The sequence below is a fragment of the Pristiophorus japonicus genome, chromosome 9 (assembly GCF_044704955.1).
Source record: "Pristiophorus japonicus isolate sPriJap1 chromosome 9, sPriJap1.hap1, whole genome shotgun sequence".
NCBI lineage: Eukaryota > Metazoa > Chordata > Chondrichthyes > Pristiophoridae > Pristiophorus > Pristiophorus japonicus.
In genome coordinates, this window is record NC_091985.1 from 161,950,076 (window position 1) to 161,973,156 (window position 23,081).

Sequence of the window (23,081 nt, forward strand, 5' to 3'; positions counted from 1 at the left end):
TGCTGGTGACCGAATGAGCTGAGGTGATGAATTAAGTGGACCGCACAAGAAGTATATTGGCTTTCTATAGATAAATTTAGAGCGAGTTCTCAATATGAGTAGACATGTATTAGAAAGTTGATGCAATAGAATGGTGTTTCCTACCTAAGCTGCTTTCTATATTGAAGAGAAAGGAAGTGGTTGGTTGCTTTTGTTTGAACTCTCACTCTCCGGTTTTTGTTGCAGCTTTGGATAGATCAACAACCCAAAGTGATGGTGGCTTTAAAAGTAATTGGAGTTGTGAAGAGACAGAGGAAGAAGACTGCCCTGTGAATGCAGAAAAAGAGTAAGGAGATTGTTCGTTATAAATAATTGGTCTCTGATTAATGTTTAATCTTGTCAAAACCGAGCTAATTGTATTGTTTACATTGTTGTCAGTCGAGTTGGTTTTTATTAAATTTCCCACTGAGAGCTGAATATTTACTGTAATGATGTCAGCTGTGGCTCAATGGGTAGCACACTCACCTCTGAGTCAGAAGGTTGTGGGTTCAAGACCCACTCCAGTGATTTGAGCACACAAATCTAGGCTGACACTCCAGTGCAGTGCTTAGGGAGTGCTGCACTCGGAGGTGCCGTTTTTCAGATGAGACGTTAAATCGAGGCCCCCTCGTGTGGATGTAAAAGATCCCATAGCACTATTTCACAAAGGGCAGGGCATTATCCCTGGTATCCTGGCCAATATTTATCCCTCGATCAAAAAAACAGATTATCTGGTCATTATCACATTGCTGTTTGTGGGAGCTTGCTGTGCGCAAATTGGCTGCCGCATTTCCTACATTACAACAGTGACTACACTCCAAAAGTACTTCATTGTAAAGCGCTTTGAGACATCCGGTGGTCGTAAAGGCGCTATATAAATGTAAGTCTTTTTATGAATTCTATTAGTTTCCAGCAGGCCAGATTTTTAGGCTTTCCATTAGTTGTTTCCAGTGCTCCACAATGCTGGTTCCACAGGGCTCAGTACTCGGTCCCTTGCTTTTTGTAATATATATTCATGATTTCGACTTCAATGTAGGGGGCATGATAAAGAAATTTGCATGATAAAGTTCTTTCCTATTTGTACCTATCCCACTACATCCATTTCATTTTCAATAAAATGTATCTCGGTATACACTTCGGATGTAATGATGGCGTAATGCACCCGCAAACAACTTGGTGACACCCTTTCCATTTGCTCTTATCCTGCCGCGATCATTGTTGTGTAAGTGTCTATACTCGCACCGATTACAGTTGGCACTATTCCTGTCCTTTCTGCATGGTCAGCTTCAGTTTGCATTATTAGGCTGGTGCAAATAATTGCCGAGCGTATTGACCAGAATCGGCGGTTATGTGCGTGCAGTCACTTTTTTGGGCGTCAATTTTGTCAGTAGACTGTCGGTTGATCAGAGTAAAAAAGACAACTGATGCATTTGAGAGCTTAAAATTAAAATTTAGGGAAGCCCAACTCTCAAAACTTGGAAGGGAGAAATAGTTTTTCAATCGCTTGCTCTTTCATTTGGTCTACAGTTTTTTAAAATAAGATGGCCATATTTTATGATTCCAGACAAATTGAGCCACGAGTGATTTTTGGTTCAAGCTATATATTTCTGCTCTCATTGGGTTTCCTTGAATAAAATCAGCCAGCCACACAAACTGTTATCTGTAGCAGATTGAGCCATTAACACATTCAAATACTTCAGGTAGGAATTCTGAAATCGGATGTTATATGTGTGAGAACAGTTTTGTGGAGCATGAAGTTGTCTGGCTGAGCTCCTAAACCTGGGAGGATGGGAGCTGGTTTCATTTTTTTATTATACATTCACGGAATGTGGGCGTCACTGGCAAGGCCAGCACTTATTGCTCATCCCTAATTGCCCTTGAGAGGTTGGTGATAAACCGTTGCCTTGCACCACTGCAGTCCCTGTGGTGAAAGTACTCCCACAGTGCTGCTAGATAGAGAGTTCATTCATGTTGCTGGGTCAAAATCCTGGAACGGCAATATATTTCCAAGTCAGGCTGGTGTGTGACTTGGAGGGGAATGTGGAGGTGGTGATGTTCCCATGTGCCTGCTGCTCTTGTCCTTCTAGGTGGTAGAGGTCACGGGTTTGGAAGGTGCTGCAGACTAAGCCTTGGCGAGTTGCTGCAGTGCATTTTGTAGATGGTACTCACTGCAGCCACGGTGTGCCCATGTTGGAGGGAGTGAATGTTTAAGGTGGTGGATGGGATGCCAATCAAGTGGGCTGCTTTGTCCTGGATGGTGTCCATCTTTGAGTGTTGTTGGAGCAGCACTCATCCAGGCAAGTGGAGAGTGTTCCATCACACTCTTGACTTGTGCCTTGTAGATGGTAGAAAGTCTTTGGGCAGTCAGGGGGTGAGACACTCACTGCAGCATACCCAGTGACCTGCTCTTGTTGCCACAGTATTTATGTGGTTGGTCCAGGTAAGTTTCTGGTCAATGGTGACCCCCAGAATGTTGATGGTGGGGGATTTGGGGATGGTAATGTCGTTGACTGTCCAGGGATGGTGGTTAGATTCTCGCTTGTTGGAGATAGTCATTGCCTGGCATTTGTGTGGCATGAATGTTACTTGCCTCTTATCAGCCCAAGCCTGGATTTTGTTCAGGTCTTGCTGCATGCGGGCACAGACGGCTTATTTATCTGAGTAAATATGAATGCACAGTGTTCGGTACCAATCATCAGTGAACATCGCCTCTTCTGACCTTATGATGGAGGGAAGATCATTGATGAAGCAGCTGAAGATGGTTGGGCCTAGGACACTGTCCTGAGGAACTCCTGCAGCGATGTCCTGGGGCTGTGATGATTGACCTCCAACACCCGCCGCCGCCTTCCTTTGTGCTAGGTATGACTCCAGCCAGTGGAGAACTTTTTCCTTGATTCCCATTGACTTCAATTTTACCTGGGCTCTTTGATGGTACACTAGGTCAAATGCTGCCTTGATGTCACTCTCACCTCACCTCTGGAATTAAGCTCTTTTGTCCATGTTTGGACCAAGGCTGTAATGAGGTCTGGAGCCGAGTGGTCCTGGCGGAACCCAAACTGGGCATCAGTGAGCAAGTTATTGGTGAGTAAGTGCCGCTTGATAGCATTGTCCCCTTCCATCACTTTGCTGATGATTGAGTAGGCTGATGGAGAGGTAATTGGCCGGATTGGATTTGTCCTGCTTTTTGTGGATGGTACATACCTGGGCAGTTTTCCACTTTGTCGGGTAACTGCCAGTGTTGTAGCTGTACTGGAACAGCTTGGCTAGAGGCGTGGCTAGTTCTGGAGCACAAGTCTTCAGCACGACAGCCGGGATGTTGTCGGGGCCCATAACCTTTGCTGCATCCAGTGCACTCAGCCGTTTCTTGATATCACGGGAAGTCAATTGAATTGGCTGAAGACTGGCTTCTGTGGTGGTGGGGACCTCCTGGAGGAGGCAGAGATGGATCATCCACTCGGCACTTCTGGCTGGAGATGGTTGCAAATGCTTTAGCCTTGTCTTTTGCACTTGTGTTGAGGTCGGGAATGCTCATGGAGCCTCCTTCTCCCGTTGGTTGTTTAACTGTCCACCACCATTTGCGACTAGATGTGGCAGGACTACAGAGCTTTGATCTCATCTGTTGATTGTGGGATCACTTTGCTCTGTCCATAGCATGCTGTTCTGTTTAGCATGTATGTAGTCCTGTGCTGTAGTTTGAACAGGTTGGCACCTCATTTTTAGGTACGCCTGGTGCTGCTCCTGGCATGCTCTTCTACTCTCATTGAACCAGGATTAATCACCTGGCTTAAAAGTAATGGTAGAGTGTGGAATATGCTGGGCCATGAGATAACCGATTGTTGTGGAATACAATTCTGCTGCTGATGGTTCACAGCGCCTGATGGATGCCCAGTTTTGAGCTGCTAGATCGGTTCTGAATCTATCCCATTTAGCACGGTGGTAGTGCCACACAACATGATGGAGGGTGTCCTCCGTATGAAGACAGGACTTTGTTTCCACAAGGACTGTGCGGTGGTCACTCCTACTAATACTGTCATGGACAGCTGTCTGTGACAGGATGAGGTGAAGTAGGTTTTTCTCCTTGTGTTGGTTCTCACCATCTGACCCAAGTCCAGTCTGGCAACTCTGTCCTTTAGCTTGGTCAGTACTGAGCCACTATTGGTACTGGACATTTGCAGTCCCTCACCCAGAGTACATTCTGTGCCCTTACTACCCTCTGCTTCTGCTAAGTGGTGTTCAGCATGGAATACTGATTTATCAGCTGAGGCAGGGCGGTAGGTGATAATTAGCAGGAGGTTTCCTTGCGATGTTTGACCTGATGCCATAAGACTTTATGGGGCCCGGTGCAAGAGAAAGAGGGCCGAGTTCCTGCAGGCAGATTTTAGGGAGCTCGAAGAGAGATTAAAAAGCAGGAACTCAAAGGTAGTAACCTCTGGATTATTCCCGGTGCCACGTGCTAGTGAATACAGAAATAGGAGGATAGGACAGATGAATGGTGAGGGAGGGCTTTAGATTCCTGAGGCATTGGGACCTTTTCTGGTGGAAGTGGGACCTGTACAAACTGGAGGGGTTGCACCTCAGCAAAGCCGGGACCAATATCCTTGAGGGTGGCGGGGGGTGGGTGGGAGGGGTTGCTAGTGCTATTAGGACAGGGGGCTGGAAACTTGAGAATAGATTCAGTAGGGAGAGAAGCAAAGCTGGAATTGGGCAGCAGAAAAATAGAAGGTGAATTTGGAATTCAGAGGAAACGAGGGCTGTTAGATAGACAACAAGGGAGTTTGGCAGTGCTAAATGGCATATACTTCAATGCAAGGAGTATAAAGTCCGACTGCGGCAACTACAGAGGAATCTCCCTGCTATCAGCCACTGGGAAAGTCGTCGCTAGAGTCCTCCTCAATCGTCGTCTTCCCATGGCCGAGGAGCTCCTCCTGGACTCACTGTGTGGATTTCGTCCCCTACGGGGCACAATGGACATGATTTTTGTAGCGTGACAGCTGCAGGAAAAATGCAGGGAACAGCGCCAACCCTTATACATGGCCGCCTTCGACCTTACAAAGGCCTTTGACACTGTCAAACCGCAAGGGTCTATGGAGCGTCCTCCTCCGTTTCAGATGCCCCCAAAAGGTCGTTGCCATCCTCCGCCTGCTCCATGACAACACGCAGGCCATGATCCTTACCAATGGATCCATCACAGACCCAATCTACGTCCGGACCAGGGTCAAACAGGGCTGCGTCATCGCCCCCAACCCTCTTAATCTTTCTCGCCGCCATGCTCCACCTCCGTCACCAAGCTTCCTGCTGGAGTGGAACGAAACTATAGAACCAGTGGGAAGCTGTACAACTTGCGCCGTCTCGAGGCCAGGTCCAAGACCACCCCAACCTCTGTCGTCAAGCTACAGTACACGGACGATGGCTGCGTCTGCGCACATACAGAGGCTGAACTCCAGGACATAGTCGACGTATTTACTGAGGCATACGAAAGCATGGGCCTTATGCTAAACATCTGTAAGACAAAGGTCCTCCACCAGCCTATTCTCACCGAACAGTACTGACCACCCCCCCCTCCCCCAGTCATCAAGATCCACGGCGCGGCCCTGGACACCAGGGATCACTTCCCATATCTCGGGAGCCTCCTATCAACAAGAGCAGGCATCGACGACGAGATCCAACACCGTCTCCAGTGCGCCAATGCAGCCTTCGGCCGCCTGAGGAAAAGTGTGTTTGAAGACCAGGCCCTCAAAACTGCCACCAAGCTCATGGTGTACATGGCTATAGTAATACCTGCCCTCCTGTATGGCTGAGACGTGGACCATGTACAGTAGACATCTCAGGTCGCTGGAGAAATATTACCAACGATTGTCTCCAAGATCCTACAAATCCCCTGGGAGGACAGGCACACCAACATCAGCGTCCTAATTTAGGCTAACATCCCCAGCATTGAAGCACTGACCACACTCTATCAGCTCTGCTGGGCAGGCCACATAGTTTGCATGCTAGACACGAGACTCCCAAAGCAAGTGCTCTACTCTGAGCTCCTTCACGGCAAACGAGCCAAAGGTGGGCAGCGGAAACACTACAGGGACACCCTCCAGGCCTCCCTAATAAAGTGCGACATCCCCACTGACACCTGGGAGTCCCTGGCCCAAGACCGCCCTAAGTGGAGGAGGTGCATCTGAGAGGGCACTGAGCACCTCGAGTTAACGCCGAGAGCATGCAGAAATCAAGCACGGGCAGCGGGAAGAGCGTGCGACAAACCAGTCCCGCCCACCCCTTCCCTCAACGACTATCTGCCCCGTCTGTGGCACCAAAGAACTCATTTCAGGAGTGGAAGCAAGTCTTCCTCAATTCCGAGGGACTGCCTATGATGATGATGATGATGATGATGATACTGGAATACAAGGAGTATAGGGAATAAGGCAGATGAGCTGAGAGCACAGATTGACACTTGAGTGTGATTATAGCTATTACTGAGACATGGCTGAAAGGAAGGCAGGTCTGGCAGCTCAACATTCCTGGTTACAGGGTTTCCAGTCGGGATAGAGAGGGGGTTAAAAAAGGAGGGGATGTCGCAGTATTGATTAAAGAAACTATTACAGCTGTGAGGATATGTTGGAAGGATCATCAAATGAGGTCACATGGGTTGAATTGAAAAACAATGAAAGGGGTGATCACACTGCTGGGAGTGTACTATAGACCCCCAAACAGTCACAGGGAGATAGAAAAACAATTATGTAGACACATTTTCTGAGGTGGAAAAACTATAGGGCAGTAATAGTAGGGGATTTCAACTACTCTAATATTAACTGGGATAAAATTAGTGTGAAGGGTATAGAGGGTGCGGAATTCCTAAAATGCATTCAGGAGAACTTTTTTAGCCAGTATGTAGCAAGCCCAACACAGGAGGTGGCGGTTCAGGACATAGTTTTAGGGAATGATGCTGGGCAGGTGGAAGGAGTATCAGTGGGAGAGCATTTTGGTGCTTGTGACCATAATTCAGTTAGATTTAGGGTAGTTATGGAAAAGAACAAAGACCAGGAATAAAAGTTCTCAATTGGGGAAAAGCCAACTTTGCTAAGCTGAGAGGTGATTTAACCAAAGTGGGCTGGAAACAGCTGCTTGAAGGTAAATCCGTGTCAGAGCAGTGGGAGGCATTCAAGGAGGAGATCTGGAGGATTCAGAGCAAATATGTTACCTTAAAGAAAAAGGGTGGCACTAACCAATCTAGAGCCCCCTGGATGTTGAGGGACATGCAGGGTAAGATAAAAGAAAAAAGGGAGGCTTATGACCGATACCGAGGGCTCAATAATGCAGAAACTCGAAAGGAGTACAGAAAGTGCAAGGGTGCAATTAAAAATGAAGTCAGGAAAGCAAAGAGAGCATGAAAAAATGTTGGGAAGGAAAACCCAACGATGTTTTATAAATACATTAAGAGTAGGGCCTGTTAGAGGCCATAAAGATAATCTGTATGTGGAGGCAGAAGATGTCAGTATGGTTCTTAATGAATACTTGGGCGTCTGTTTTCACAAAAGAGAGGGGCGATGCAGACATTATAATCAGGGAGGAGAGTGTGCATTATTAGATGAAATAAACATAGTGCGAGGCAGTATTAAGGGGCTTGGCAGCTTTGAAAGTGTATAAATCCCCAGGCCCGGATAAAATGTATCCCAGGCTGTTGAGAAGCAAAAGAGGAAATAGCAGAGGCTCTGACCATCAACATTTTCCAATACTCTCTGGCTACAGCTGTGGTGCCGGAGGATTGCTAATGTGGTACCTTTGTTGAGAAAGGGATAGACCGAATAATTACAGGCCTGTCAGCCTAACCTCGGTGGTAGGATTTTTTCCAGTAATTTTCCCAAGGGACAGGATAAATCTTCATTTAAAAAGACACGGATTATCAAGGACAGTCAGAATGGATTTGTTAAGGGAAATACCACCAACAATGTCTCTGCAAGATCCTGCAAGTTCCCTGGGAGGACAGATGCACCAACGTTTGCGTCCTCGATGAGGCCAGCATCGAAGCACTGACTACACACAACCAGCTCCGTTGGGCAGGCCGCGTTGTTCGCATGTCTGACGCAAGACTCCCAAAGCAAGCGCTCTACTCTGAACTCCTACACGGCAAGCAAGCCCAAGGTGGGCAGAGGAAAAGTTTCAAGGACACCCTCAAAGCCTCTTTGATAAAATGCAACATTTCCACCGACACCTGGGAGTCCCTGGCCCAAGACCACCCTAAGTGGAGGAAGTACATCCGGGAGGGCGCTGAGCACCTCTAGTCTCGTCGCCGAGAGCATGCAGAAAACGAGCGCAGGCAGCGGAAGGAGCGTGCGGCAAACCAGTCCCACCCTCCCCTTCCCTCAACGACTGACTGTCCCACCTGTGACAGAGACTGTAATCCCTGTATTGGACTGTTCAGTCACCTAAGAACTCACTTTTAGAATGGAAGCAAGTTTTTTCTTGATTTCGATGGACTGCCTATGATGATGATGATGATGGTTAAGGGAAGGTTGTGTCTCACCAACTTGATTGAATTTTTTAAGGAGGTAACGAGGAGGGTCAATGAGGGTAGTGTGTTTGATGTAGTGTATATGGGTTTTAGGAAGTCTTTTTTGATAAGGTCCCACTTGGCAGACTGGTCATGAAAGTAAAAGCCCATGGGATCCAGGGCAAGTTGGAACTAAAATTGGCTCAGAGGCAGGAAGCAAAGGGTAATGGTTGATGGGTATTTTTGTGACTGGAAGGCTGTTTCCAGTGGGGTTCTGCAGGGCTCAGTACGAGGTCACTTGCTTTTTGTGGTATTTACCAATGATTTAGACTTGAATGTTGGGGTTATGATTAAGAAGTTTACAGATGAAACTAAAATCGACTGTGGATTCATGAAGAAAGCTGTAGACAGAAGGAAGATATCAATGAACTGGTCAGGTGGGCAGAACAGTGGCAAGTGGAATTTAATTCAGAGAAGTGCGAGGTAATGCATTTTGGGGGGGGCTGACGAGGCAAAGGAATACACATTAAATCATTAAATGGTACGATACTCAAGTGTAGAGAAACAAAGGGACCTTGGAGTGCACGTCCACAGATCCCTGAAGGTTGCAGGCCAGGTAGTTAAGGCATTCGAAATACTTGCCTTTATTAGCTGAGGCATAGAATACAAGAGCAGGGAGGTTATGCTTGAACTGTATAAAACACTAGTTAGGCCACAACTAGAGTACTGCGTGTAGTTCTGGTCACCACATTACAGGAAAGATGTGATTGCACTCGAGACGGTACAGAGGAGAGTTACGAGAATGTTGCCTGGACTGGAGAATTTTAGCTATGAGAAAAGATTGAATAGGCTGCTTTTGTTTTCTTTGGAACAGAGGAGGCTGAGAGGAGACCTTTATTGAGGTGTATAAAATTATGATGGGCCTAGATAGAGTGGATAGAAAGGACCTTTTGCCTTGAGCAGAGGGGTCAGCAACCAGGAGGCCTAGGTTTAAAGTAATTGGGAGGGGATTTGAGGGAAAATTTCTTCATCCAGACAGTGGTAGGGTTCTGGAACTCACTGAAAGGGTGATAGAGGCAGAAACCCTCATCGCATTTAAAGGGTACTTAGGTGTGGATTTGAAGTGCCATAACCTACAGGGCTACGGACCAAGAGCGGGAAAGTGGGATTAGGCTGGATAGCTGTTTGTTGGCTGACGCGGACACGATGGGCCGAAATGATCTCCTTCCCTGCTGTAAATTTCTATGATTCACTCCAATTTTATTTTGCTGTTGCGTGGTATTTTAAATAGCCCACGCATGTGCAGTTTTTACATTGAAAATTCGGTGACCTTACAGCTCAAAGGGCACGTTGGTCCGGAGTACATGTTGAGGACTCCCAGGACTACTCCCTCCCGATTGTATACCACTGTGCCACCACTGATGGGTCTGTCCTGCCGGTGAGAAAGGATGTACCCAGGAATGGTGATGGAGGAGTTTGGGGATGTTGACTGTGATGGGTATGATTGAGTGTATGCCAGTGTCAGGCTGTTGCTTGACTAGTCTGTGGGACAGCTCTCCCAATTTTGGCACAAGTCCTCCGATGTTAGTGAGGAGGACATTACATGGTCGACTGGGCTGGGTGTGTCTTTACTGTGTCCGAATTCGATGCCTGGGTCGATGCCGGGGTAGTCTGTCCGAATTTACTGCTATTTTCTGTAGCAGTTTGGCACTGGTTTGATATTGGCATCCCTACTGACCAACCCCCGGACAGGGAGGATGTCGGAAGTCAGCTGCTAATTTTCTGCCCAGCTAGGGGACAAAAGTGCAAGGGACAACATTCCCTCTAAGCTGCATGGTTGCGTAGCTGTGTGCTGGCCCCGGGATCGGCTTTTCCAGTGCGAAATGTTACGCATGCGCAAAACTTTAAATGGGCCGCGCAGCCCGTTAAAGAGACTGTGCACCCCAAAAAGAAATGGGGGTAACATTGGCAAGGGAGCATATATGCAGTTCAGTTTAGTGTAAGATCTGGTATGGGGTGGACAGATCTCATTGTTTAAGGTAGAGCTGACCAGAAAAAGTTAAGCGACCTAACAGGGTAGTTTGGCATTTTTTATTTGTTGCGACTAATTATAGAACTAAGTCATCGTGTGGTGAGATTTGCTACAAATGTTTCTGGTGGTTCAATTAATATTTGCAAAATAAACTGAATTTGCATTCAACCTAGACTCCTTTTAAAGGCCCATGGACAACTAGGGATGGGCATTGCCAGTGACTTCCACTTCCCAAGAATGAATTTTTTTTTAATGTGCGGATCAGTCTGCCTTTTGGTAGATTGGAGAAGCACATTTGTAGGTAGATTGGAGAAGCACATTTGTAGGTAGATAGGAGTTTTTGATATCCCAGATGCTTTAATAAGATGGGCGGGGGGTGGGGGGGGGGGGGGGGGGTCTCATTCTTATGACCCCAAGTCATGCTATCGTACACCTAGAGATTGGACAGTCGAGGTAAATTCCTGACATGAGATCCACGTGCAGGAAAAGCCAGTGATGCTGAACCCGAGACAATACCGAGATTGACATAAAGATTGTGATGCTGGCTCACTCGAATAGCTTGTTTTGAGATATTTTGTTAAGCTTCACTTTTGTGTCGTAAATCAATTCAACTCTGTTGACCTCAATGGAACAGCTGCTTTCTATGCACTAATGTTTGAACTCTTGGCACTCCCAAATAATATCGCCAAAATATACCTGACTTGGAAAAATAAATAATTATTTCCCAACATATTTAAGAAGGATCTCCAAAAACCAAACGAAGCCTGTAGATTTTCTGAGCACTTCACCAAAACTTAACCTGATGTTCCATTTCAGTTCAAGGAAAGTTACTATCGTTGAATCAAATGACACATTTACCTTGGTTACTGGTTGAAGGGGGGGGGGAGGGGAGGGAACAGAGATTTGTTTAAACATTTGGTGAGCATCTTATTAATCTGCAAGTCAAATGTTCAGAGACTTAAAAACAGAAAATGCTGGAAATAGAAATACTCATCAGGTCAGGCAGCATCTATGGAGAGAGAAACCATTGACATTTCAGGTTGGTGAGTATTTCCACCGTTTTCTGTTTTTATTCCAGATTTCCAGCATCCGCAGTATTTTGCTTTTATTCAGAGACTTGTTGCGTGCTGTGGGTGCTAGAACACTTTTGTTTTTAACTGGTAGAAGACTGAAAGATGTGTGATGACTCATCTTCCATTTCCCCTGCCTCTTTGTTAGGAAGTGGATCTGTAGCATTTTGAGAGAATTATTTAATTAGATCTCCAATTACCATGCAATTGGGAAGTTCAGCTGTGCACTTCTATTTTTAGAGTTGTAATAGCTGTGCAAATGCTCAAAAAATCATACGGGCACAAAATTAATCATCGTGTAGAGCTGGAGCCTCTTCGTGTCAGTGTGCTCTCACCATTCTGATTTTAATCCTCTTCATGACTAAAATAGTAAGAACATATGAAAAGAAATAGGAGCAGGAGTAGGCCATACGTCCCCTTGAGCCTGCTCCCACAGTCAATAAGATCATGACTGATCATCGACCTCAGCTACACTTTCCCGCCCAATCTCCATATCCCTTGCTTCCCCCTAGACTCCAAAAATCTATCGATCTCAGCCTTGAATATATTCAATGACTCGGCATCCACAGCCCTCTGGGGCAGAGAATTCCAAAGATTCACAATCCTCTGAGTGAAGAAATTCCTCCTCATCTCTGTCTTAAATGGCCGACCCTTTATCCTGAGACCGTGCCCCCCAGTTCTAGACACCCCAGCCAGGGGAAACAACCTCTCCGCATCTACCCTGGCAATTCCCTTCAGAATCTTGTATGTTTCAATGAGATCACCTCTCATTCTGATAAACTCCAGAGAGCATAGGCCCATTCTACACAATCTCTCATCATAAGACAGCCCTCTCATCCCAGGAATCAATCTAGTGAACCTTCATTGCACCGCCTCCAAGGCAAGTGTATCCTTCCTTAGCTAAGGAGACCAAAACTGTGCACAGCACTCCAGGTGTGGTCTCACCAAGGCCCTGTACAATTGCAGTAAGACTTCCTCACTCTTTTACTCCCAAGCCCCCTTGCAATAAAGGACAACATGCCATTTGCCTCCCTTGCTTGCTGTACCTGCACACTAGCTTTCTGTGTTACTTGCACGAGGACACCCAAATCTCTCTGAACACCAACATTTAAAAGTTTCTCACCATTATTTTTTAAAAATTCTGTTTTTCCATTCTTCCTACAAAAATGAATAACCTCACATTGCCTTACCTTATACTCCATCTGCCACCTTACTGCCCATTCACTATCCCTTTGCAGATTCTTTCTGTTCACCTCGCTTACTGTCCCACCCAGCTTTCTATTGTCAGCAAACTTGGATACATTACACTCGGTCCCTTCATCTAGGTCATTAATATAGATTGTAAATAGCTGAGGCCCCAGCACTGATCCTTGTGGCATTTCACTAGTTACAGTCTGCCAAATTGAAAATGGCCCATTTATCCCTACTCTGTTTCCTGTTTGTTAATCAATCCCCTATCCATGCTAATACATTACCTCCAATCCCGTGAGTCCTTATGTGTAATAGCTTTTTATGTCATCATCAAAGGCAGTCCCTCGGAATCGAGGAGGACTTGCTTCCACTCTTAACATGAGTTCTTCAGTGGCTGAACAGTCCAATACGAGAGCCACAGTCTCTGTCACAGGTGGGACAGATAGTCATTGAGGAAAGGGGTGGGTGGGACAGGTTTGCCGCACGCTCTTTCTGCTGCCTGCGCTTTTTTTCTGCATGCTCTCGGCGACGAGATTCGAGGTGCTCAGCGCCCTCCCAGCTGCTCCTTCTCCACTTAGGGCGGTCTTTGGCCAGGGACTCCCAGCTGTCAGTGGGGATGTTGCACTTTATCAGGGAGGCTTTGAGGGTGTCCTTATGTAGTACCTTATTAAATGCCTTTTGGAAATCTAAATATACTGCATCCACTGGTTCCCCTTTATCTACCCTGCCAGTTACATCCTCAAAAAAACTCTTAATAAATTTGTCAAACACTATTTCCCTTTCATAAAACCATGTTGACTCTGCCTAATCCTGTTATGATTTTCTAAGTGCCCAGATACCACTTCCTTAACAATGGATTCCAGTATTTTCCCGATGACTGATGTCAGGCTAACTGGCCTGTAGTTCCGTGTTTTCTGACTCCCTCCTTTCTTGAATAGCGGTCTTACATTTGCTACCTTCCAATCCGCTGGGAATGTTCTGAACTCTAGGGAATTTTGGAAGATCAAAATCAATGCATCCACTATCTCTGCAGCCACCTCTTTTAGAACCCTAAGCTATGGGACATCTGGTCCAGGGGATTTGTCGGCTTTTAGTCCCATTAGGTTCTCTAGTACTTTTTCTCTACTTGTATTAATTACATTTAAGTTCCTCACACTCATTAGACCCTTGGTTTCCCCACCATTTTTGGTATGCTTTTTGCATCTTCTACTGTGAAGACAGATACAAAATATTTGTTTAATGTTTCTGCCATTTCCTTATTCCCCATAATAATTTCTCCTGTCTCAGCCTCTAAGGGACCAACATTTACTTTTGCTACTCTCTCTCTCTTCCTTTTTACTTACTTGTAGAAGCTCTTGCAATCTGTTTTTATATTTCTTGCTAGTTTTCTCTCATGATCCAATTTTTCCTTTTTTTTTAATCAATTTTTTTGGTCATCCTTTGCTGGTTTCTGAAACTCTCCCAATCCTCAGGCTTTCTACTATTAACATAGAAAATAGTTGCAGGAGTAGGCCATTCGGCCCTTCTAGCCTGCACCGCCATTCAATGAGTTCATGGCTGAACATGCAACTTCAGTACCCCATTCCTGCTTTCTCACCATACCCCTTGATCCCCCTAGTAGTAAGGACTTCATCTAACTCCTTTTTGAATATATTTAGTGAATTGGCCTCAACAACTTTCTGCGGTAGAGAATTCCACAGGTTCACCACTCTCTGGGTGAAGAAATTCCTCCATCTTGGTCCTAAATGGCTTACCCCTTATCCTTGGACTGTGTCCCCTGGTTCTGGACTTCCCCAACATTGGGAACATTCTTCCTGCATCTAACCTGTCTAACCCCGTCAGAATTTTAAACGTTTCTATGAGGTCCCCTCTCATTCTTCTGAACTCCAGTGAATACAAGCCCAGTTGATCCAGTCTTTTTTGATAGGTCAGTCCCGCCATCCCGGGAATCAGTCTGGTGAACCTTCGCTGCACTCCCTCAATAGCAAGAATGTCCTTCCTCAGGTTAGGAGACCAAAACTGTACACGATACTCCAGGTGTGGCCTCACCAAGGCCCTGTACAACTGTAGCAACACCTCCCTGTCCCTGTACTCAAATCCCCTCGCTATGAAGGCCAACATGCCATTTGCTTTCTTAACTGCCTGCTGTACCTGCATGCCAACCTTCAATGACTGATGTACCATGACACCCAGGTCTCTGCACCTCCCCTTTTCCTAATCTGTCACCATTCAGATAATAGTCTGTCTCTGTTTTTACCACCAAAGTGGATAACCTCACATTTATCCACATTATACTTCATCTGCCATGCATTTGCCCACTCACCTAACCTATCCAAGTCGCTCTGCAGCCTCATAGCATCCTCCTCGCAGCTCACACTGCCACCCAACTTAGTGTCATCCGCAAATTTGGAGATACTACATTTAATCCCCTCGTCTAAATCATTAATGTACAGTGTAAACAGCTGGGGCCCCAGCACAGAACCTTGCGGTACCCCACTAGTCACTGCCTGCCATTCTGAAAAGTACCCATTTACTCCTACTCTTTGCTTCCTGTCTGACAACCAGTTCTCAATCCATGTCAGCACACTACCCCCAATCCCATGTGCTTTAACTTTGCACATTAATCTCTTGTGTGGGACCTTGTCGAAAGCCTTCTGAAAGTCCAAATATATCACATCAACTGGTTCTCTCTTGTCCACTCGACTGGAAACATCCTCAAAAAATTCCAGAAGATTTGTCAAGCATGATTTCCCTTTCACAAATCCATGCTGACTTGGACCTATCATGACACCTCTTTCCAAATGCGCTGCTATGACATCCTTAATAATTGATTCCATCATTTTACCCACTGCCGATGTCGGGCTGACCGGTCTATAATTCCCTGTTATCTCTCTCCCTCCTTTTTTAAAAAGTGGTGTTACATTGGCTACCCTCCACTCCATAGGAACTGATCCAGAGTCAATAGAATGTTGGAAAATGACTGTCCATGCACCCACTATTTCCAAGGCCACCTCCTTTAGTACTCTGGGATGCAGTCCATCAGGCCCTGGGGATTTATCGGCCTTCAATCCCATCAATTTCCCCAACACAATTTCCCGACTAATAAGGATTTCCTTCACAACATTGAGCTTCTTTCAATCTAATACCTCAAGTTAGCTATGGATGAGTTTTTGTTTCACAATGGAATGTATTTTTGTTGAAAATTATGAAATAGTTCTTTAAATGGTAGTCACTGCTTACTTTCACAGTTTTTAATCTATTTTTCCAATCTACCTTTCACTCTCAAACATCATGTGAAATTCTTTCATATTATGATCACTACCCCAGAGGATCCCTTGCTATGAGATTGCTAATTAACTCTATCTCATTATACAAAACAAGATCTAAAATAGCCTGTACCCTGGCTAGTTCCATGACTTATTGTTCTAGGAAACTAGAATGCATTCCATGAACTCATCCTTCAGACCACCTTTGCCAATTTGCTTTGTAAAGTCATTTGAAGATTATAGTCCCCGACGATTATTGCATTACATTTGTTACAAGCTCCTACTATTTCTTGATATTCTGTACAGTGGTATAGCTACTGTTGGGGGGCCTATATACTACTCCCACCAGTGTTTTATGCCCCTTGTTGTTCCTTATCTCCACCCATATTAATTTTACTTCCTGATCATCCAAGCTGAGATCCTTTCTCTCTACTGTCCTTATGTCATTTTCTCTTATCTGGGCTACCCCTCTTCCTTTTCCATTTTGCCTGTCTTTTCGAAATGTCAAGTACCCTGGAACATTTAGTTCCCAACGTTGGTCACCTTGCAACCACGTCTCTGCAATGGCTATTAGATCAAACCCATTTATCTCTATTTGTGCCACTAGTTTGTCTATCTTGTTACGAATACTTCATGCATTCAGATAAAGAGCCTTTAATTTAAATGTTTTACCATTATTCACTGCTTTGACCTTATTCTCTGCTGCACTGCTACCATTAAACTCTATGGGCCCAAGTTTCAACTGGACTTGCTCCTTTTTTTTTGGAGCAACTAGTTTTTTTTAAAAAGAGTATCCTAGGAATTGCAATTCTCCACATTTAGTTTGCTCCAGTTTCAGTGAGTTAGTTTAGTTTCGTTTTAGTTGTTTATTTTCAAAAGGTGGCGTGTCCAGCCACTTACGCCTGTTTTGCAAGTTTGAACTACGAAAAGTTACTCCAAACTAAATTAGAACTGAGTAAGTGTCCACTTTTGTACGCCAGAAAAAACCTTGTGTAGAGTTAAAAGGCTGGGGGGGGGGGGGAGGAAAGAGAGAGAGGGAGGGGCGGTGAGAGAGAGAAAGAGAGAGCACTAAACACCTTCACTTTAAAAAAAAAAAATAAAGAACCATCATCAATAATAAATGATCAAAGTCCCTACCTCACCTCCTGCAGCACGCAGCGCCTATCCGTTTGGCCAGGGGCTGGAAATCGTTCACCCAGCAGCAGAGCTCATTAAAGCACACAGCAGCATATCTTCGTCCCCGAGAGCATGCAGAAATCAAGCGCAGGCAGCGGAAGGAGCGTGCGGCAAACCAGTCCCACCCTCCCATTCCTTCAACGACTATCTGTCCTACCTGTGACAGGAACTGTTCAGTCACCTAAGAACTCATGTTTAGAGTGGAAGCAAGCCTTCCTCTATTTCGAGGGACTGCCGATGATGATGATGATGACTGGGGCTAAAAGGGTTAATTTATGAGAACAGATTGCATAGACTAGGCTTGTATTCTCTTGAATATAGAAAAATGAATGGTGATCTAATTTGAAGGAGTTGATGGGGGAGATAGAGAAACTATTTCCTCTAGTGGGGGATTCCAGAACAAGGAGACACAACCTTAAAATTAGAGCTAGGCCGTTCAGGGGTGATGTCAGACAGCACTTCTTCACGCAAAGGGAAGTGGAAATCTGGAACTCTCTCTTCTTCTCTCCTCTTCCCCCCCCCACCCCCCCCCCCCAACCAGGTCAATTGAGAATTTCAAAACGGAGATTGATAGATTTTTGTTAGACAAGAGTATTGAGGGTTACGGAACCTAGGTGGGTAGATGAAGTTAAAATGCAGATCAACCATGATCTCAATGAATGGCGAAACAGGTTTGAATGTCCTACTTCGATTTCAGTTTTGTTTCTAGGAACAGAAGAGGATATAGGGGATGGATGGGCATGATGACGACAATTTTAAAAATAAGAGTGAATATGATAACATTACGAATGAGGTTTAAAAAGTGTTCAGGAAAGCAAGGAGTATGAGGAAAGAATATCTCAAACATATTGGATCAGTAAAATATTCTACAAATATATCAGTAAACAGAGAATTGTGAAATGAGATGGTACCCGTGGAAAGGCTAAGTGGAATTAGGCAGGGATACTTACAAAAGGGAAGTATATGGGGGAAGGGGTAAATCCTGAATTGGTTAAATGAGATGACCTATATTAAAGGAAAGTATCTAGCTAAAGAAGGGAAAATTGTCGGACCTGACTGGATATATCCAAGAATCCTAAGAGAAATGGTGGCGTTCCTAGAAATTATGTTTCAGGGTTCTATTGAGTGTGAATATGTGCCGGAGGACTGTCGAGTGACCAGTGTAATATTCACTTCAAAAAAGAAAGACACAACTAACCCTAACCTGGATAATTACATGGCAGTTAGTTCAGCATCTGTGGAAGGGAATTTTTTTTGAATCTGTAAAGATAAAATTACTAAGTATCTGGATGAAGAGAAAATAATTAGATATGGGCAACATGGAAGATTGTGCTTGAATTCTTTGGGGAAATGGATATTGTTATTTATGTAAATCTGTAATTACCATGTCTAACCACCAGAGGGCTTATCCCCTGGAGTCCCAAAAGATCCCACAATCCCTTGGGAGCACCTGTATATAAGGAGGCCTCACAGGCTGGAGAGGCACTCTGAGATCTGTAATAAACACTTACCTTGAGCTTGCAGTATCTAGTCTGACTCTTTATTCAAGACATAACCGATATGGTGTACATGATGGACCTTCAGAAAGCCCTTTATAAGATACCACACATACTATTGGGGAAAATAACTGGTTAGAATGGAGGAAATCAAGTAGGCATTGAGGGCAGTTTCTCAGAGTGGCTGGAAGTGGAAGTTCTGTTCTGGGACCTCGTCTTCTGTTCACTGTATACATCAATGATTTGGATATGTGGCTGGAGAGAGTGATGTCCAAATTTGCAGACAATACTAAAATAGGAGGTGTAGTTCTAAGGACCAAAGGAAACCGCAAATGGATATTGATTAAATGGAACAGGCAAAGCAGTGGGAGATGAAATTCATTGTCAGTAAATGTGAGGTAGAACATTTTGGTTTAAAAATAATAAAAGTGGTAATTTGGGGGAAGGCCGAGTGATGTGGAAGAGCAGAGCGATTTGGAGGTTTGCATTCTTAAAACCCAACACCTTCAGTGGATACGGCTTTAAAAAAGTTATTGGAATAGTTTTGTACAGGGAGCAGGAGATGCTTATTTACCCAAATGGTTTTGAGGCTGTGGAAGTGCCAGAGTTGGTGATTGAAGCAGAGAACATATCAACAATTAGGAATAGGTTAGGTTGGGTGATTGGGGAAAAATGGGAGATAAAGGCAGGGGTGTGGGCACATGGGACTAAGCTTGTGTGGCGATAATAATGGACAGGAACTGATTGGGCTGAATGACCTATTTCCATACAATGTAATGCCTTACTGCAGCAACAGAAATTTGTAGCATAATGGAGGCAAATGATCAAATGTATTATGATCCTCTGTCCTGACACACTATCATTTGTTCTCATTTAAAATTTTAACTGGGACACAAGTGTACTGCTTCTAGATAATAAAGGCTGTAAGCAATTTTGGGAAGATCACAATAGTTAGAGGAGGAAGGCCATTTTTCCCATCCTATTTTATTCACCCTGAAATAATCCATAGTCGCATCATTACAATATCCAGCTAATAAATTATTCCAAGGTTTATTGCCTCCATTTATTGTTCCCAGAAGTTTGTTGCACGAGTCAATCACTCCTTTAGTGAAGATCTTGGAGCTATCGGTTCCAATTTTGCCTTTTTCTCATTTGATCCTGTGCCCCTTTGTCCTCCTGTCATTGAATTTGAAGTATAGTTCCAGATTTACCTTTCCTACATCGCTTACCTTGCAAAAAGTGTCCTCTTAGTTGCCTCCTTTCAAGACTAAAAAGCCCAAATTTCTCCAGTTTCTTCTCCGAAGTCAATCATGTGACTCTAGGAAGAAGCCTCACTGAAATACCTCCAGGAATTGAATGTCTCCTTTGTCTTGGTGACCACTCTTCAAGGTGTGGTCTAACTATCATCGGACAGTTCTGACTTCCTCTGATTTGGATTCCCAAGGCTTTTGTTCTGTATCTCAGTATCTATTTGTTTTATTGACGTGTCTGCGGGGTGGCAATCTGTCAAGTGCTAAGTCTTAACACCCCTGAATCTCTTTCAGCTTTACCCGTAACTCTTTCAATACCACAAATAGTGTGATTATGTGTGCGTTCTAGGTCCGTGCAGCAGAGCAGGTCTCCAGTCGTCCTGGTTAACCCTTGCCACTGGATAAAGACCTAGCTCTGTCAAGCCCGTGTGGTGGCTGATGTGCAACGGTCACCCCACTTTTTTTTTAAATCCACGCACAGGCATCTTCCACCCCCTCAACTGGAGTTCAGGGTTGGAACATCGGGTCCTTCATTGAAACATCTGTGAACTCGTGTGGAAGCAAGTCCTCCTTGTTCGAGGGACCATCTATGATGATGATGACAAATAGTGATCAGAGTGAGAGTGGCAGATGGAAATTAGTACAAAGTTGCTCCCCTTTTGTCCCTTTCCATGTTGAAGACTTCACACTTGACTTTTGAATTTTATTTACCAGTGAGAACACTTTCCCACTTATGTTATGTATTGGAGTCCTCCAAAATAGTCAGGAGGTTTATCAGGCAATCTTCTCTTTCTGACTGCACATTGGCTGTTGTTTACCAGACCATCGTACAGATTATTCCCAAAGCAAAATACTGCAGATGCTGGAATCTGAAATAAATACAGAAAATGCTGGGAATCTCAGCGGGTCAGGCAACATCTGTGCAGACTTAATCCATCCTTCATGTTTTCGTCTGCCTGCCACCCTGTCACAGACATTTCCCTTTTGTTCTATATCCCCCCTTTCACTGCCCCTGCACTTCCTTAAGAATCTGTTACATCTCAACCTTTTCCTTCAAGAAAACATGGACAATCTGGTGGAATCGGCAGATGCATGGCAGAGGAAATAGCTGCTGGAGACAGTGGACACTTTCAACATTCTCTGCCCAAGGAAGCAGTTGAGGCTAGCTCATTGAATGTATTCAAGTCACAGATCGATAGATTTTTAACCAATAAGGGAATTAAGGGTTACGGGGAGCGGGCGAGTAAGTGGAGCTGAGTCCACGGCCAGATCAGCCATGATCTTGTTGAATGGCGGAGCAGACTCGAGGGGCTAGATGGCCTACTCCTGTTCCTAATTCTTATGTTTTTATGTATGTTCTTAACAGCAGGACGGGGCATAATGCCTCCAGGTCAGCCCAAGAGGGCAGCTAGATGGGTAAAGAAAATTCAACAATCCGAAGGTGCGCGGGATTAATTGACCTGATGGCACTCTGTTTTAAATTCTAAGGGCCCGAGTTTGGTCAAATCTAAGTTCCGCCCATGTACCGCTAAGATCCCGACGGTACTTTGGGCGGAAGTTTGGTGGAAAAATGTGAAGAGATAAAAATGGGCCTTGCACGGCGATTCTGGGCGGCAGCGGGCGGTAGATTGCATTCTGGGCGGCAAATGTGATCGTCGGCAGAGTAACGCCGAGGATAGTCAGGCCCAGGGAGGCGGGAGAGGAACGGGAACGATAAAGAATTTTCAACACATAGAAAAAAAAAAGCCTACAAATCCTTCAGAGGATCTCATCCACCAAAATCGCTGCAAAAGAAAGGAAGAAAACCAGTGCACTAACCTGTTCTTGCAGGTCTTCATACTTACCGTTCAGGTAAGACCTGCCTCCACGTGGCGGTCTCTTCTGCTGCTGGAGCGGAGGACTGCCCGGACCAATCGGAGGGGTCAGCGGGCGGGAGGACTTTTGTCGGCGTTGCACACCAGCGGACGCTCCCCGGCGGTCTTCCCGCCATCGTGGGGACCTGACCAAACTCACTCGGAGGGGAGTGCGCCCAGAAAACATGGAGACCACCGAGTTGGTGGTAAGTCGACCAAACTCAGGCCCTCAATCCCTCCCGCTCACCATAACAATTCTGGACACCAGGAATACTCCTGATGTTCCGTATGTCCAGTGCTGATATGGTGGCAGTGATTAAAATAAACCTGCCATCTTCTTACAACGGCATCTAACTGTTCCTAAATGAGTCCAATGTCTTGGCCTTGACCACCCTTCCTTGTGACACTCACACTGTTTAGATATGAGTGACAGGCCAACTAATTCACAATATCTCTTTCAAGCTTCCCCCTTGGCCACTTCAATCCTATTCATGGAGTAGAAGTTTCTGCATTAGAGTACAACATCTTGGGGTGGCAATTTGGTCACGCCTTAGTTGGGGCGCTGTCCTGGGTGGAGCGGTAAATTTTGCACCGGCAAACGGTTTGTGTCTGCCGCTGCAAAATTCATCAGCTGGGCCCAGAGTTTGGAGGGGGGCGCTAAAGGGAATGCATTGCACGCCTCTTTTAGGGCATTAGGCCGACTGAGCAAGGGTAAATCCCGAGCTAAACAACTGGCCCCGGAGCGCCATAACAGAGGCCTGGGCGGTGGGGGCGACCTGAAAAGAACCCCAGCAAAATTATTCCCAATACATAGCTCATGCAGCCACAACATTAAAAGCATTTAAAAAAAAAAAATACGATCACACTTACCTGAGGTCGGTATTACTTACCTCACTACAGCCGGCGCAGCCCGGAACGTCCGCTTTCACGACGTTCCCACCAGGACGCTACAGGTCGGGCAGCAACCAAAAATCGAGCCATTGCACACCGGCTCACTTCTTCTTCCAGGTAGTACGCTCCGCCCCACCCCCCCGACATCGGGGCGCTGGAAGCTGTCCGCCTGGGCGCAAGTGCTTTCCGCCACCAATGCCATCCCTCCGGGGCGCTAAGAGGGACTGCAGAAAACCAAATTTCCACCCCCCTTGGTCTTTCCCCAGTGTGTCTCAGCGTCCAACCTTGAGAAGGTTATCCCATACCATTACCGGTGTCAATTTTTCCACTTCCCATACCAGTCATCCTAACTTGTTTCT

The 23,081-nt window shown here is 45.4% G+C and overlaps 1 protein-coding gene across 4 annotated transcripts in view; it reads left to right on the top strand.

Annotated features, from left to right (window-relative positions):
• senp6a (SUMO specific peptidase 6a) overlaps nucleotides 1–23,081 on the top strand; it is a 190,548-nt gene that overhangs the window by 43,806 nt on the left and 123,661 nt on the right. For 3 of the 4 annotated variants that reach the window (XM_070890015.1, XM_070890016.1, XM_070890018.1), the window contains exon 2: nucleotides 226–325. The exons of the other annotated variant lie outside the window; for it this stretch is intronic. In XM_070890015.1, the coding sequence (XP_070746116.1) occupies nucleotides 226–325 (100 nt within the window). The remainder of the gene's footprint in view (nucleotides 1–225; nucleotides 326–23,081) is intronic. 4 annotated transcript variants of the gene reach the window in all.